The sequence below is a fragment of the Clinocottus analis genome, unplaced genomic scaffold (genome assembly GCF_023055335.1).
Source record: "Clinocottus analis isolate CAN_PGR_092001 unplaced genomic scaffold, fCliAna1.0.p SCAF_18, whole genome shotgun sequence".
In the NCBI taxonomy this organism is placed as follows: domain Eukaryota; kingdom Metazoa; phylum Chordata; class Actinopteri; order Perciformes; family Cottidae; genus Clinocottus; species Clinocottus analis.
The window spans coordinates 12025403-12041013 of NW_027175909.1; the positions used below are offsets into that span (position 1 = coordinate 12025403).

Genomic DNA, 15611 nt, shown 5'->3' on the forward strand with positions numbered 1-15611 from the left:
GTTGTTGTTATTGTTGTTGTCACTCGGGCCGCCCGCCTAAACCACCGCCTTTCTGTGGTTTATCATTTAATACACAAGGTGTTGGTGTTTGTTTGGTTTTGTGTTTTGTGTATGGGGGGGGTCTGCAGCAGTAACAGCCTCGCTAGACTGTATCCATGTCAGTGGAACAAGCCATGCTGATGTCACAGATTTTTTTTTTTTCCCCCCTCTGCCCTCTCCGCGGTGGGAGGATCTCCGTGCGTTGAGTCACGCAGCTGTCAAAGATAGCTGTCACCCAGTCTCAGGATCAAACACACAGTCAATGAGAAAAGGGCTTTGAGCCGAAGGGACGCAGAGATCTCAGGTAACCCCCCCACCCCCTTCCCGTCTCCAAACAAGGACGACCAGAAGAAAAGAAAGACCTCATTTCTTGTTGTTTTTTTTAAAAAAAAAAGGGGGGGAAGAAGAAGCGAGTTTTGATGAATAAGGATTTTTCGGATATTCGGATACACGCGCTGTGGATATCTGGAGAAAAGAGGAAAAGCACCGCACTGACACAAAGGCAATTTTCTTCTGCGCTCGACGAGGAAAAAGTGGGCATTTGCTGGAGGAAATGAAGACGAAAAAGGGTAGGTTGGATGCTTGTGAGAGAAATAAAGTCGAAACGAGTTTAGATACCCAGAGACATTTATCGGAGCGATTTCCGCTCCTAAGCAAACCATGCAGTCTATTGTTTCCTCTCCAGACATGACAGGGGGCTTTTCTGCCATGTGCTGGGCGCGATATCAAAAGTCGATTAAAGCTACGTTCGCTCGTCATTTTGGAGAGGTTTTGGATTCAAGTTTCGGCACAATAACATGCAGACTGTTTCGCCATGCGCATTGTTTTCCTCGTCACGGTGGAATTGGGCTAAAACTTCAGGAGCCTCCAGGAAGAAAGGGAGGTAAAAAAAAAGAAAAAAAGAAAAAGCCGTCCAAAAGTTAATGGGAAGGCGGCTCGCTTTCAGTTTGAGCTCGAGCTCGATGGAGGCACGGCCGCTACATTTGTGTCGAAGTTTAGTGGAAAGTGATGGTTGGAGTCAAAGTTGTGGCTGTTGTTGTGACTTCAAGACTCCGAAAGTGTTGCATTTACGCCACGGCCAAGCTTGTTTTCGTATCTATGGCTAACATGTTGTATCCCTCCGCCGCGTATTTAGTTTAAACACTATATAAAACCTAACAGTGGGCTCATAACCGCCCTGACCCCATTGTGGGAAGTTGCTGTTGCCTTGTTACACTGGCGGACCTCGTGGTGCAGCGCGCACACACACACACACACAATAGAAAACCCCCTTACAAGTTCCTTCAACTTACAAAAACCAGTCCCTTTTTTTTTCGAAGTCTTTTTTTAAAAAAACCTACTCTCCACCCGCTCGGTTTAAACTTCGACATTTCGAAGGGAGCGAAGTTTGTGGCGAACTCGTAGCTTTTTGCGTGTAGAAACTTTTGAATCGCATACAAAGAAGCACGCAGGACTGGATTCTTTTGTTTAGTCTGGAGACGCTGATTTGCAACAGGTCTCCCCTCCCCCTTCCCCTCGCTCCAGCCTACGTAATTACCTCATCCTGTTGGCCGCTCAGACTTGGGAACTTTCTTGCTGCTTTCGCACCAGTTTGCCTCCGAGCAGACTTGGATTAAATGCCCCCTGACTCTCGTTTCTGCAATGTCTTAATGGAGTCTGGGCAGCCGGCGTAGCACCCATGTGTAAACAGTGCACATGGATACTACCAACAGCACAAAAAAAACAACATGTTTCTATTTATATACATGTTCTTTTGATTGAAAACTACACTAAAAACAGACACATTTCTGACCAAAAAAATCAGATCAAAGTTTTGATAGTTCATGAAGCAGATGCATTTCCCTCCCTTTCAATACAAGTCAGAGGCTTAAATCCTGTTTGATCATGACTGACTTTGATGAGACATGCTTAAAACGGCCAACTGTGTATAATCTTTGCAAAAAAAAAACAACAACAACCCACTGCTGCTTTTCTTCAAAACATAATCTCCCTTCATACTGGGATTGTTCTTGTGGTCAGCCCGGTGTGCTTCACTTATCCAAGCATGCAACGTGTGCTCCCAGTGTGCAATAGACCTGGCTTGTATTTGTTGAGGCAGGTTTTATAACTGACACAGCATCAGACCAGCCTTTGTGACGTGCCCCCTCCTCCTCTTCCCCTCTCTCGCTCCCACCTCCTCCTCCCCTCGCTCCTTATATGAATCACATGGCTGAACTTGACAGCTTGCTTCTGACACATCAGCTGCCTCCCAGACAGCTTGTGTTTATGCGAACGGATGCGGCAGAGCGGCTGGGAGACTGGCAACGGGGTGGCTGACATAAGAGGATACATATTCTTTTGTCTCGGTTTTTTTTTTTTTTTTTCACCATGCCACTTGTCTCCCCGCGTGCGCAGGTTTGATGATGCTGTCGGGCAGCGAGACGGACGACGAGGACAGCGTGGACGCCCCCCTGGATCTGTCGTCCAGCTCGGGGAGCAGCGGGAAGAGGAAACGGCGGGGAAATCTGCCCAAGGAGTCTGTTCAGATCCTGAGGGACTGGCTGTACGAGCACCGCTACAACGCTTACCCGTCTGAGCAAGAGAAAGCCCTCCTGTCAAAGCAGACTCAGCTCTCCACACTACAGGTATGGACCTAAAAGGAAGAGAAAAAAAGAAAAGATAAGATTGTCTCAGCTTTTGCCTCCACTGAGCCCTTCGAGCGTAAACACATCACTGTAAAAGTCGAGGGGAAGCAAGTGTCAGCTCGACTGAATCATTTCCTGTCTAGATGACAAACACAAGCACGGCACATCAGTGAATTGAAGGTCATCCAAAGCAGCTTGATGTTGCAACATTAAAGTCTGAGACAACGTGAGTAAACTCACTCCCTGTGTGCTGTGGGCTGAGGCACTTGGACAGGAATTTCCCTCCCTCCAGCCCCTTTCCATCCCAGCTGTCTGGGAACAATGCAGAGTCATTTACATGGTTAGAGCTGAGCTAGTTACGACTAGCCTGGAGAACTGAGGGAAAGAGAAGAGCGATGGCCGTGATTACTGCTATGACAAAGGAGATTACTTTTTATTGAAGAATCTTTTGAGTGCGGGATTACGAATTCCAAACTGGACTTTTTGTTGAAAGTTAATGATTAGCTTCTCATACTTTTGAGTTATCCGCATCTTTGGTCTGATTTTATTTATTCCTGCACTGCTGAAAATGCTAAGGGTGTAAAATATATAGCCTCTGGTATGAAGTAGAGCGGGGTGGGCGGGGGGAGGAGGGTGTTTCATTTTGATTTCCCTTTTGAAAACACAGGTGCAATCTGCACCTGGGGATAAGTGTACCAGCAGATTTTCTCTTTTTTTTAAATTGCATGGCAGAACATAAGTGAGAGATGTGAATGCAACTTTCTCACGGCATTCTCTTTTTTTTGTTTTTTTGTTGTTGTTGGTTGTCTCCTCCAGGTGTGCAACTGGTTCATCAACGCACGGCGGCGACTTCTTCCGGAGATGCTCAGGAAAGACGGCAAAGATCCAAACCAGTTCACCATATCCAGGAAAGGCAGCAAAGCAGGCGACAGCTTCTCCGACAGCTCCCAGTCCCCGAAACACAGCAGCAGCCCGGCAGGCGGTACGGAGGAGAGCTACGACAAACGCGTTCTCCATCCCTCCAGCTTCGAATCCGCTGCGCCCGGCGTCCTGAGGAAGGCGGAGTCTCCCTCCACACCCTCTCCAACCTCTCTGTGCCCCTCCCCGGGGCTCGTGCCCACCCGCCCGTCTGTCATCTGTCACACCACTGTCACCGCCGCAATGCAGGGAAGCCCGACCGCCTCCCACCCGCCGGCGCCGGGAATGAACTGTGACATGGCGGCTGAGCTGTTGCAGGCTGCACAGGTCCAGGCGCTGCTCAGGTGCCAGGATGAAGGGCAGGGCGGCAAGCCTCTCCCCACCTCCACCTCCACCACCACCACCACTACCACAATCCTCGGCGGCACCGGCATGGAGGGCAACCTGAGCCCCCGCAGCGGGCTCTTCAACACCCCTCCCCCCACCCCTCCAGACCTCACGCAAGACTTCAGCGGCTTCCAGCTCCTGGTGGATGTGGCCCTCAAGCGGGCTGCAGAGATGGAGCTGCAAGCCAAACAGCTGGTCTCCTAAAAGTGAAAGAAGAAGAAGAAGAAGAAGAAGAAGAACAGAAGAAGAAGAAGAAGAAGAAGAAGAAGAAGAGGGATTAGAGACTGACTTTGTGTCTCGACTAGGGAACTCCTCAGAGTTCAGTGACTTGTCTGCACGCGACAGAGAACAAATCCACATAAAAGCCTGATCATTTCTATTTTTGGTATACCAATCAAATTGATGAGGATGTTTTTTTATTGAAAAAAAAAACTGTATCGAGGTGCCTTGGCTGTAAGTTCTTTATTCATTTCACATACATGCGTATGTATTTACATGTGTATCTTATTTGCACACAGGGACCAAAAATGTTATCCGAGAAATGCTGCCCGTCTTATGTCTTTCCATTATACTGTATATCATTTTAGAAAGCGGAGAATGAGCTGGAATCGGCCCTCCTTCAGAGACCAATCGCACAGATTGGTCGCATCCACACACGTTTACTCTTTTACATTTCATGATTAGTCTGCCATGTTTGTTTGCACACTAAAGGCAGAGGAAGGTCATCTCAGTGTCTTAAACATATACTTTGTTCTCAGCATCTATGACAAACTTATTCACTACTGTAGTACATGTTATGCGTTTCCATGAGTATAAGTATAGTTTTGATTTTGTAATTTACTTTTAGCTATTTTAAAAGAAAAACCCCTATGCTTTTTTTTTTCTTTCTTTCTTCCCCCACCAAGGGATATTTCAGATGACCAATGTAGCAGGTTCTTAGTCTGAGCCTTCATCCCATCACTCAGCGAAAAAACGACGGCCAGTGGACTGGAAAATTAAACACTACAGATGTCTTTTCTGCAGTTGCTGTTTTACAACCTGACGAAGACAGCAATTTTGAAATCACCAAAAAAGCATTTTTCATGTATAATAGGACCATGTGTATAGTTAATGTGACAGGATGCCCAATGATGTGATTTCTTTTCATACTGTGCAATGTTTGTGGCAAATAGGGGTCACATGGGATTCAAATAAAGTTTTGTTTTTCTACATCTCAGATTTGATCTTTTGGTATCCCGCTCCCCTTCCCTGTGGATCACTCAGATCGAGCACATTCATACAGTTCTTGTAAATCCTCCTGAACTTTGGGGAGATTACTGATTCATCCCTTAAGGATACGGATAGCGTATTAAGTGAGAATGCTCTGTAAATAAAAGAAGCAGAAATAGTATAGTGTTCGTGTCTTTCCACAGGCTACCGTTGGGCATTCAGAGACATTCCTGTGTGTGAGAGGTTTACAACAGCTCTTGCCAATTAGCATAATCCTGCATAAATTAACACGAGCAAATGGCAGACGTCAACAGTTTCTTGCCAAAGGGGCTTTATGTGTGCCTGCATCTCAATAGAGTCAATGTAAGTCAGCTTACAACGGAGTGCGCTGGCTCGTTCAAGGCGAGGAGGACAGCTGTTCCCTCCTGGTCCCGCTAAAGCTTCTCCATTGGCCTCAATAGAATGTGTTGTCTTTTATTACTCTTGAAAGAAAAAGGAACCTTTGCTGAGGTTGTGTTTAGGGTTTAATTAAAAAGACCCCAGGAACTATCAGAAGCTTATTCTCACTTATTAGCAAGCTTATAGTATGTGTTTGGATCCAAAACGGCTATTTTCAAAGTGATATAATTAAAAAAACAACATGTTATACGCGAGTAAGTTCAGCTGGAGCGAGTTTTTCACTGTTCATCAGACGTTGCCTCTGTCAGAAGTGACAGCTCTTGTGGTGGAGGTTGGGTTCAAACGTGGGGATGTAATCACTAATACGGGTTTAAACAGAGCTCCGGGGCCACAGTGGGCAGTTGTAGCCCATCATGGTGGGCCCTCTGAGAGGTAGACTGACCCTGGGCCAAGCTTTACACAAATACGAAACCCATTTCCGTCCCCCCCATTCCCCCTTCTCTTGAACTCTGCCCACTGAGGTCAGGATGCCTCCCATCAGCATGACTGATGTATAAATGACGAATCACCAGAAGCTGCATGTACAGGAGCGTCAGGGCCAAGGCCAAAAGTGCTGTCTAATTATGGGGGCCCGCCCCTGCGGAAGGGGAATGCCCTAAAAACACACCAAGTCGGCCTTGTAATCTGTTTAATTATATTCCAATTGAAAACACATGTGGAGACAGTGAAAGAAACACAACAAAATGATGGCAATGATATATTTTTTTTAATGCTGATAAGAGCTCATACACGTGCCATAACATCAACAGTGTAATAACATGAATTACAAAATGTATATTTGTTTAATAGGTTATTTGTTTGGAGGGTTTTTCTTGACATTTACATAGGGAAACATTCATGTATGTACAAATGTTGATTTGAACGTTTTTCTCTGAATATAACTACATAACAAGCTTCAGGATTGCTGGAGTGTCTTTAGAGTTTAGCAATTAACCACAATCCAACATTCTGGTTTCTATCTCCCTGCTATACCAGGAGCATTATATTGATATGTTAATATCATAAATAGGTAGTCAATCATTTGACAGACAATTCAAATACAAGTTCCAAAGTAAAAAATACTAAAATAACCTTCATCTACATGAAATGGCAATAAGTTTGAATTATTACTACTTGTATGCATCCTCTCTTTACTTTATATCGACCAACTAAAGGAAATACAAATCATACTGAACAGTTACTTCATCACTTGAGTTCCTTCACAAACGTCTCCAGATGAAAACATCAGGTAGATGTTTTACTGGGACAAATAGCAGGAATATATCCATCCCTATAGTTATCCAATGGCACAAAACTTTGTCAGATCAATACAGAGAATCAAATTACACACCAACGTCTGGCTATTCTGTTATCAAAACAAGTATGTGATGGTAAACTGGCTTAGGATTGTCTCCACATTCAAGCAGCTGACATAAACACCTTGTTACGTTAAAGTAATTAGGGCTGAGATGTTCAAAAGGAGCATCGTTCAAAAAGATGGCATGGATACTAATCCCATGTTTACCATCATGGCCGATCCTGGTGACTGGGGTTTTATATACAGTAAGAGACAAAGCCAGGGGTCACATACAGTCACATGAAGTCAGTCACACTCTCTCTCTCTCTCACACACACACACACACACACATACGTACACGTCTTCCCCTGAGACTGCTGTTGTGCTCGACTATCATATTAGAAATTAAGGCTGATCACTGAAACAGAAAAGACAAAAAAAGGTGCCTGTCATGCTAAAGAATCAACATAAATAAAAAAATAAACACAGTATAAGGGCCTTGTTGTCAGTGCATAATAAGTCACAATGTCAATAAACAGTCATTGTACTCCTAATCAATAAATTAAACATGAATACAAAATATTAGAAATTGAATCTTTTTTTTGTATGACCTTCAAATAATTGCTTCATTTGGAGGCAGAGATAGTGCACACACAGTGAGGAGAAAATAGTCCCTTTTCAGTCCTTTAGTCTCACTACTGTCAATAAACCTCTCTTGTCTGAAAATGACGTAATGAAATACAGTACAACTACCAGTGTTGTGCCAAATATCCGTATTTTAGCAATGCCTGTAACACCGAATAGTTTAAAAGCAACATAAGAAAGGATTAAACCTGTTTAAAAATGACAAAAAATATCAGTTATCTTGTGTCTGCATGCGTGCCGCGTCATTATACTGTATGATCTTTATACAAACATGTTTTTGTCATGATGAGACAAGATAGGTGGTTTGTTTACAGTTTGTTGCTACTGCTAGCTTTAATGTTCAATTAAAACTAGGATTTATTAGACCTAGAAAAATAGGAAGCACTTTTGAAATGAACATCTGAATCATACCACACACAGACACTCGCACACAGAGATGAGCTTTGTGGCATTTTCAAAGAGTGATTCTTTCAGTAAATTGCAATATTTGCAGGAACCACAGGCTCATTGGCCACTTCGCCTCACCTGGAGGAGCAAAATCTGACCTCTTGACCTTTGTTACAGGGATTGGCCCGTTTGCAGACGGAGGGCGAATTGTGACACAGTAGATTTCCTTTCCCCATCATCTTATTTCATAATGTTTGCCCTCAATAACAACTCCGATCACGGGGTTTTATACAAATATCAAAACAAAATAGGCATACATAATTGATCTTAAATATGAGTCAATAGGTCAGGTCTGGTCTTACCAATAGATTTGATACATTTGATCTGAGCAGATCAGATACAATTTATCACTCGTTTAATGTGTTTGCATGTATATGCACACACACACACACCCACACACACACACACACACACACACACACACACACACACACACACACACACACACTCCACATGAACATGCATGTTCCTTCCCTGTTTATCTCTGATTTTCAGCACTTGAAACATAATAATGTGAAGCATCACTGCTGTGCTACACTTTTGTAATATCAGGCCACTTAAAAAAGGGATACGATACATATTTGTAAGTGAATAGGGACTGCTACATCAAAGCTGGGAGAAGGAAATGAAGATGGAGGGGGGGGGGGGGGGGTTGATCAATAAATAAATGAATAAATAAATGCTGTAAATGTACATTTCGTTGTTCTTCTTCCATTGTGACTAATCCCACAGTGATCTGGGAAGTCTGCAAAAAATGTGATTATGTTATGTTAGCACCCTAGCCTTACCATTCAGTGCTTTTAGTGTGTATGGAACAGTGTATCGGGCATGTGTGTGGGTACATGCATCTGTGTGTCTCATAGTCTGGTCTGAGCCTCTGGGATATAGATCTCGATACTGTCAGCGCTCTCTGTAGCAGAGCTCTGCCGAACCGACGCGGCACGTTTGGCAGCTAGCAGGCGCTTGCGAGCCTCCAGACGCTGGCGCTCAGAGCTCTCCAGCGAGCGGTCCCTAGCCAGGGAAGGGTGGTGGCCCTTCAGGGGCTTCTTTGGCACAGGAGGCGGCATCCTTCTCTCCTGGACAGGAATGACAAAGTCTTAATGAAAGACCACTGAGTCCTCATGGCCAGCTGCAGCTAAACACAGTGAGGAGCAACACAACTGCAGCCAGCTCGCGTAAGGGTTAGACAGAGCGGCGCAGCTTTTGTCGGCATAATGTGCATGCAACTTTGAATAAGGTTATGGTTCACAGTGGCAGCCATTTGTGTGGGGTAAGCACGGCGGTGGCCATTGTCTGAGGTAAAAGTGACCATTGGAGACGGACAGGCCCCAACGGTGCATGGCAGGTAGTGTGGCTTCTCAAAAGCAGCTCACTGTCGACAACAAGATAAAACAAACACAAATACAAGTGGTGACGTCAGGCAGGCAACGTGACAGTATGCAACACATGTCTGCATGCTACAACAAAGCTTAGCTGTCAATCATCCAGACTTACAATGTAAAGTATACAACAATGACAGCAGATAGCATGCGGGTTAGTAAAGCATTCCAAGACTAAATTTGACACTGGATGGATTTGATATTGGTGATGTGATGTTGCACCTGGATTTCTGGTGGGGTCAGAGGTTTCCAGTTGTTGGCTTTGAGTTGGTGGAGTTCATCAAACTTCAGGCTAATGTTCTCGATAGACAGCTGGAGCATGTCCCAAAAACCTGCCAGGTCCTGGGAGATGGGCCGTGGGTTTGCGTTTGGGTTCTGACACACAAAAATGTAATCTTAAAAAAGAACACACATAGCATACAAACAATAATATGTATATGCTTATCACAGGTTTTTGGAAAGCTACTGTTGCAATCCAACAACTCAGTTTTAGCAAAACTGCACAAATCACAGATTTGGCTTTCAAGTGAATGGATTGCATATTGAGGTAATTTGGCATATCAATTTGTCAGTCTATGTGTTAAATTATCATATTGTAATTATAGTTGTCCACTGCTTTACAAACAGTATGAATACGGACAAATTTCAGTTCACAAATTGTATTTATATTGTTGTTATAATAGATAAATTATGCATCAGAGGTAGTTAAAACATTTAGACATGCAAAAACCTATGCAATAAAAAGATTTTACCATCTTTAATACAGATAGATACACTAGACACACTGTGGTTTCCACACAGCAGGTTCCATGTTTTGTGTGTGAAGGACAGTAAGGGTGTGCAGATGCACACTCTACACTAGTTGCATAGTAAATGAGCTCTGGTTTGTCCTGTCAGGATGATTTGTGCAGGATGATGTCAGTGTTGTGGGGGGAGGGCTGGGGAAGCATGCAGAGGATGAGGTGACACATACCAGATTCTCTTCACACAGCTCCCGGAACTGCTGGAACTTCTGGGACATCAGCAGCTGGGCACTCCCCACTGCACTGCGGATCTTCCCCAGGACTGCAGACAGACACAGACGCACATGCATGCATGCACGCACAAGCACACACATACACAGACACACACACACACACACACGCGCGTGCACACACACACAATTCCCAATGCAATTACTCACAGTACCGCATACTGCAGGCATGTTGCAGCACTAGCAGAGAGGGCGCAATTGTGATGCAACAGAAAAGGATACGCTAGAGTCTTTTTGTCTGTGCGTCTCGGAAACATAAATCCTTCGGAGAAATTAAATAATTACAAAAATGCACTGAAATTCTAAATCCAAAGACGGGTAAAAAAAAGCAATCCCATATGGAAACGCAAAATAAAAATGCCTTTTTTGCGGGACATAATAATTGCTTTCATTGATGCCCTGTGTCAAAAATAATTCAATAGTAATGATAGTTCCGAAAAGAATATACTATTACAATATATTTCTCTCACTGTGCCTGTTCAGCGGACTGCTATTCGAGATAAACAAGATTGTGCTGCATAACCTGACACCATCCGTCCTATTGACTCACATATCCCTGTGGAGAGGACCTGTCAGTGCATACATTAGTGTGCGTGAAGGAAAATGGGATCAGAAACTGAGAGGAGCAGTAATGAATCTGCACTACAGATACACAGTGTTTTACTCCTTCAGGATGGGTGTGTGTGTGTGTGTGTGTGTGTGCACATGGTAGCGTGGGACTTTGGAAAACATAACCTTGAGACAGACTCCCTGTTCAGCATGTTTTGTGAGAGAATATCTTGCCTGAAACCGTAACAGCACCCTAGCTGCATAAACAATGACATTTTCGGTGAGACTGGAAATCAGCTGTGCAGGCCAGGTATAAATACAGTGCCTGCTGCCCGAGGCTTATTTGCTCAGTCCGGTATGTTCAAGTGAGTGTGTATGCATAAAACATATTCACGTGCGTTTGCAGACATACTCGGCCGTGTGCATATTTGTGTTACATCAAGATCAAATAATAGTTGCCTGCAGGGAGGAGCAGAGAGAGAGAACCCCCGTCACTGTGTTTGTGTGAGAGTTCATTATACAGTGTGTCTAAAGGACAGATGTGTGGCTGGGCCCGGCAGCGGCCTATTGATAAGTATGCACGGTATGTCAGTGCAGGCCAGAGGGCCCGAAACAGGAACAAGCAGCTATTGTGGTCCAATATCATGAATATCAGCACCCTCCAAATCAGAGGAGAGGATACAAAATATAATCTCATCATCTTGGCATTAAGCTTCATGAGTCAACTCACTCTCATCAGGCAGCTCATTCTCCATCACATCCTGCTCCATCTGTCGACACCAGCCCTCCATACGCTCCGTCTCGGCCTGCAGCAACTTGAGGAACCAGCGGCCGTCGGGGGGGCACACCGATCGGCCGACGGCCTGCAGCGCCTCCGCCTCTGGCTCCGGCACACTGTCCATCCAGGGGTCCGGAGGGGGCAGGATTGAGGGGTCGAACCCCACCTCCCCGTAGTCGTCGGCGGCACAAGCGTGGTAGTGGTTCCCCGAGCCCTGGATGCTGACTGTGGAAGAGGCGGCGTCGCGGGAAAGCTGCCGTGGCATGGTGGCGAAGTAACGCGGCGGAAGCTCCGGGGCGTCCGATGGGTCGTCGAGGTCGGCCTGCACCGCCGTGGTCACGCTGTTGGAGCGGGTCATCCTGCGGTAACTAGGATGAGGACGCAATACCACATTAGCATCCCCTTTTAGCGGTAATCATGATTGTTTACACGGAGTTCTTGGAGATGCACCCAGTAGTTGAAGTGATCACAGCCATTTCATCGCTGATAGCGATGAATAGCTTTTGTAGTGTGGAACGTCCTTTGTGTGTGTGTGTGTGTGTTTTATCACCTGGCTCATTCAGAAGCAACAGAGTATGCAGTCGTCCGTGGCACCACAAGCCCTGCTCTGGTGCTGATGCACAAACAGCACACACTCCCACACACACACACACACACACACACACACACACACGCACACACACACACACACACACACACACACACACACACACACACCTGGGAACCCTTCCTACAGCTGTGTGTGCCATGTCGTATTTGGCTCAGAGGCTTTGTGCTGCTGTCGGACAGCCTTTGCCAAGTCCCTCCACACTATGTGCAACAACAGACACACACACACACACACATACAAAGATTAAATCAACCCACACAGACAGTGTGCTATGTTCTCTATAGAGTAGCTCGCCACCCCAATAATGAATGGCACACCTAGAGGGACATTGGTGTTGGGGTTAGTGTGGGTCAGACTGGATGGTTTACAACTCAAATTAGTACACGACTCAAATCACATCTTTTATTAACACAAACAAAAATGTGCCAGGGCGCAAACAAGAGATACACTTTGCTCAGCATACATGAGGACCGGGAATCAGAGCGAATAAAAAGAAAAGCAGTCCTCCTATATGTCGTTAAAATCCTGGTTTACGAAGCATTCCTCATCTGACTGTTACCTATACATGTGTAGGTTTGCGTATTTTACTATTTTGCAGTCAATAAACGGGATAAACAATTTTGCCAAGCCAGAAAAAAAAAAAGATTGACTTGCCAGCCTGCGAGCTGTACTCTGATCCGAACCTGCCCACAGTCCTCTCACACGTGAACCTCAGCTTGACCTGCCTGCAGCGCGACAACACACAAACGATCATAGCTCCATCATGTCTGTCTCGACCCGTCTCCGGACGCACACTCCTCCTCGAAGCTACCCATTCATCTCGAACCTCCCCTTTTCTCATTCATCTCTCTTCTTCCGTGAAAAAAAAAACAGAAGAAAAAAGAGAGAGAGAGAGCGAGAACAAGGGAGTGACTTCGGCAGGATCAAACAGTGTGTGTGTGTGTGTGTGTGCTTTGTGTGTACATGCAAGCAGCCCATGAGTGTGAGTGTGTGTGGAGAGCAGTTAAAGAGTAACTCCTCTGAGCAGGTGTTCGGTTCTAATGACCTCAGCCTGCTTTCTATCAGCCTGCTAACAACTTCCTGCAGGGGCAGAGACGGGCAAGGCCAAACACAGCCCAGACAGAAAGACAGACGTATCAATAGACACAAGGCAAAAGAACAAGGAAGTGCATTTAAAGGGAAACGGCCGATGTGAGAGAGGAGACTGTAAAATGTCAAGGAGGTCTGCTGGAAGGAAATAAAAGCACACATAAAAATGCTGAAAGTCCATGTTCTCATTACATTCATGTGGCGAACATGATGGAAAGTTGTAAATCACAACATAGGTGGAGTCTCGCATTCCTCATGCCGCAGCTTTCGGAGAGCCCCGAAAACCTCAAAGTTTTTGTTTTAAATTGAATTTGCTTCCCTCTCAAGTGCACAGAACATGAGAAAATGCTGAAGTCTCCATCAACAAAAACAGCCTGATGTTTTATTTGGGAAAGATGTGCCGGAACAAGCTCAGAGAGATATGTTGGATGATAGAAAACACATTTTTGACATTTAACATCGCATATGAGAGGCTCTTTCCTTGTTTGTTTTCTTCCAGTAATGACAAACCTCCAGTGAGTTAAGATGGAAATAAAAAGACAGGGAGGTCTCGCTGTCCCTTCTGTGGATTTTTCAAGATGGTTGTGCATATGGTTTAGTCGTAGGACCATGAGCAATGTCCCACTTCTCCTGTGACCGCAAAGCCTTTTGGTGATCATTTTTGTACGTCGCAATTTATTCATTGTTATTTGAACTCTTTTTGCATGTTTGTGATCAAATGAAGTTAATCTACACAAACAGAAATATATATATATATTTTTAAAGTTGACTTTTTACATCTTTAAGAGACAAATACGATACGTAAATAGATTTGTTTCAATCTCCCAACATTTCATAATCGAAATAAGTCTGTCTCAAGATAAACATGCTGTTGCTTGTGTTCATCTCTTTAACAGCTCTCTCCCTCTCACTTAATCCTAGTTCAAACAGCGAGGTGAGGTTATGACCTGCGACTGCTGCACATAAAGACTCTCTCTCCCTTCCTCTCTCTCTCTCCCTCTCAAACACACACACACACACACACATACATACACACAAACAGACTCAGACACAAATAAGGCAGTTTGAGCACTGGAGCGAGCCTGTAGGAGTTTGGCACTCTCGCTGTCTGGGAAACTAATGTAGGGGGCAGCATGCCCAGACCTCCCAGGTACACACACACACACACACGCACATGCACGGACCAACACACACACGCACATACAGATGCAAGCGAACAGGTAGACAATCAAAACATGCACTCACAATACCCTCCCACCTACTCCAAACATTAACCAGAGAAATGCACGAGCTGCATTGCTGCATAACATCTAAGCCCCCGCAGACTCGAAGGTGTCTGGGTGAGTTAATATTTGCCTTGGCTACTCTGGGAAGTCAGAGCTTGGTCACTCAGCTGAGACCTCCCCTTTCAGAAAGCCCCTCACATTCCCTGACACTGTGTAAGTGTGTGTGTGTGTGTGTGTGTTATAAAGTGCTGGACTCAGCCCTCACTGTGACCTTTGAATAAAAGGTGATGTCTCTTTGAATTCCCGAAGCATGCCTTGGCTACGGCGGGAAAACCAGTGCCGCGGCTGAGTTTGTCACCGCGCCTCACCAAACAGAACGTCACTGTTTTGACAGCGTAAACGAAAGCAGACAAAGAAACCAAATAAATGCCGGCGTCTCCCACCACCGGAGGCCTCGGTAAGCCTAAAGTGCAACGTGAGCTCATGGAAACAGCATGCACGCGAGGCCGCTTCTCCTCCGACTGGGAACATGTCGCATGAACGAGAGAATGTATAGCGGCCAGCACAGCGGTCTCTCAGTGCGCTCAGAACTAAACAAACCCAATAAAACTCCCTCCCTTTTTTCTCTCTCTCTCCCCCTCTTCCCTCCCTCCCACACATGCGCAAAAAACACACAGCCTCAAAGTAGCCTGAATCACAATGACTGGAGCAACAGATGGCTGTCAACTCACCCCCCCTCCCCCTCCACCTCCCCAGCTCCCTGCACAACATCCTTTGGCCCAGCTGTCACTCGTGGGCCCCTGGCTGAGGGGGCTCTGACGCCAACCTCCCCTGATCTGGGGACAGCTGCTGCAGGAAAGCCAGGGCAGGGGGAATGATGGGGGGGGGGGGTGAGGGGGGCGGGCATAAGCTTCGCAGCACACTACAAACTTCTCCCTGCCTC

The 15611-nt window shown here is 45.5% G+C and overlaps 2 protein-coding genes across 3 annotated transcripts in view; one reads left to right on the top strand and one right to left on the bottom strand.

Moving 5' to 3' along the window:
* The first annotated feature begins 308 nt into the window (after positions 1-308).
* On the top strand, positions 309-5146 carry tgif1 (TGFB-induced factor homeobox 1). The gene is made up of 3 exons (XM_068581901.1): positions 309-608; positions 2434-2663; positions 3480-5146. Exons 1-3 carry the CDS (start codon positions 593-595, stop codon positions 4170-4172), a joined length of 939 nt encoding a protein of 312 aa, XP_068438002.1. The 5' UTR covers positions 309-592; the 3' UTR covers positions 4173-5146.
* Positions 5147-8383: 3237 nt separating this feature from the next.
* dlgap1b (discs, large (Drosophila) homolog-associated protein 1b) overlaps positions 8384-15611 on the bottom strand; it is an 80036-nt gene continuing 72808 nt past the window's right edge. The window contains exons 9-12 of one of the 2 annotated variants that reach the window (XM_068581449.1): positions 11696-12111; positions 10357-10448; positions 9606-9758; positions 8384-9080 (exon numbers count right to left, since the gene is read on the bottom strand). In XM_068581449.1, coding sequence (XP_068437550.1) covers positions 8862-9080; positions 9606-9758; positions 10357-10448; positions 11696-12111 — 880 coding nt within the window. In that variant the 3' untranslated portion in view covers positions 8384-8861. The other variant, XM_068581450.1, reaches the window with a different exon arrangement.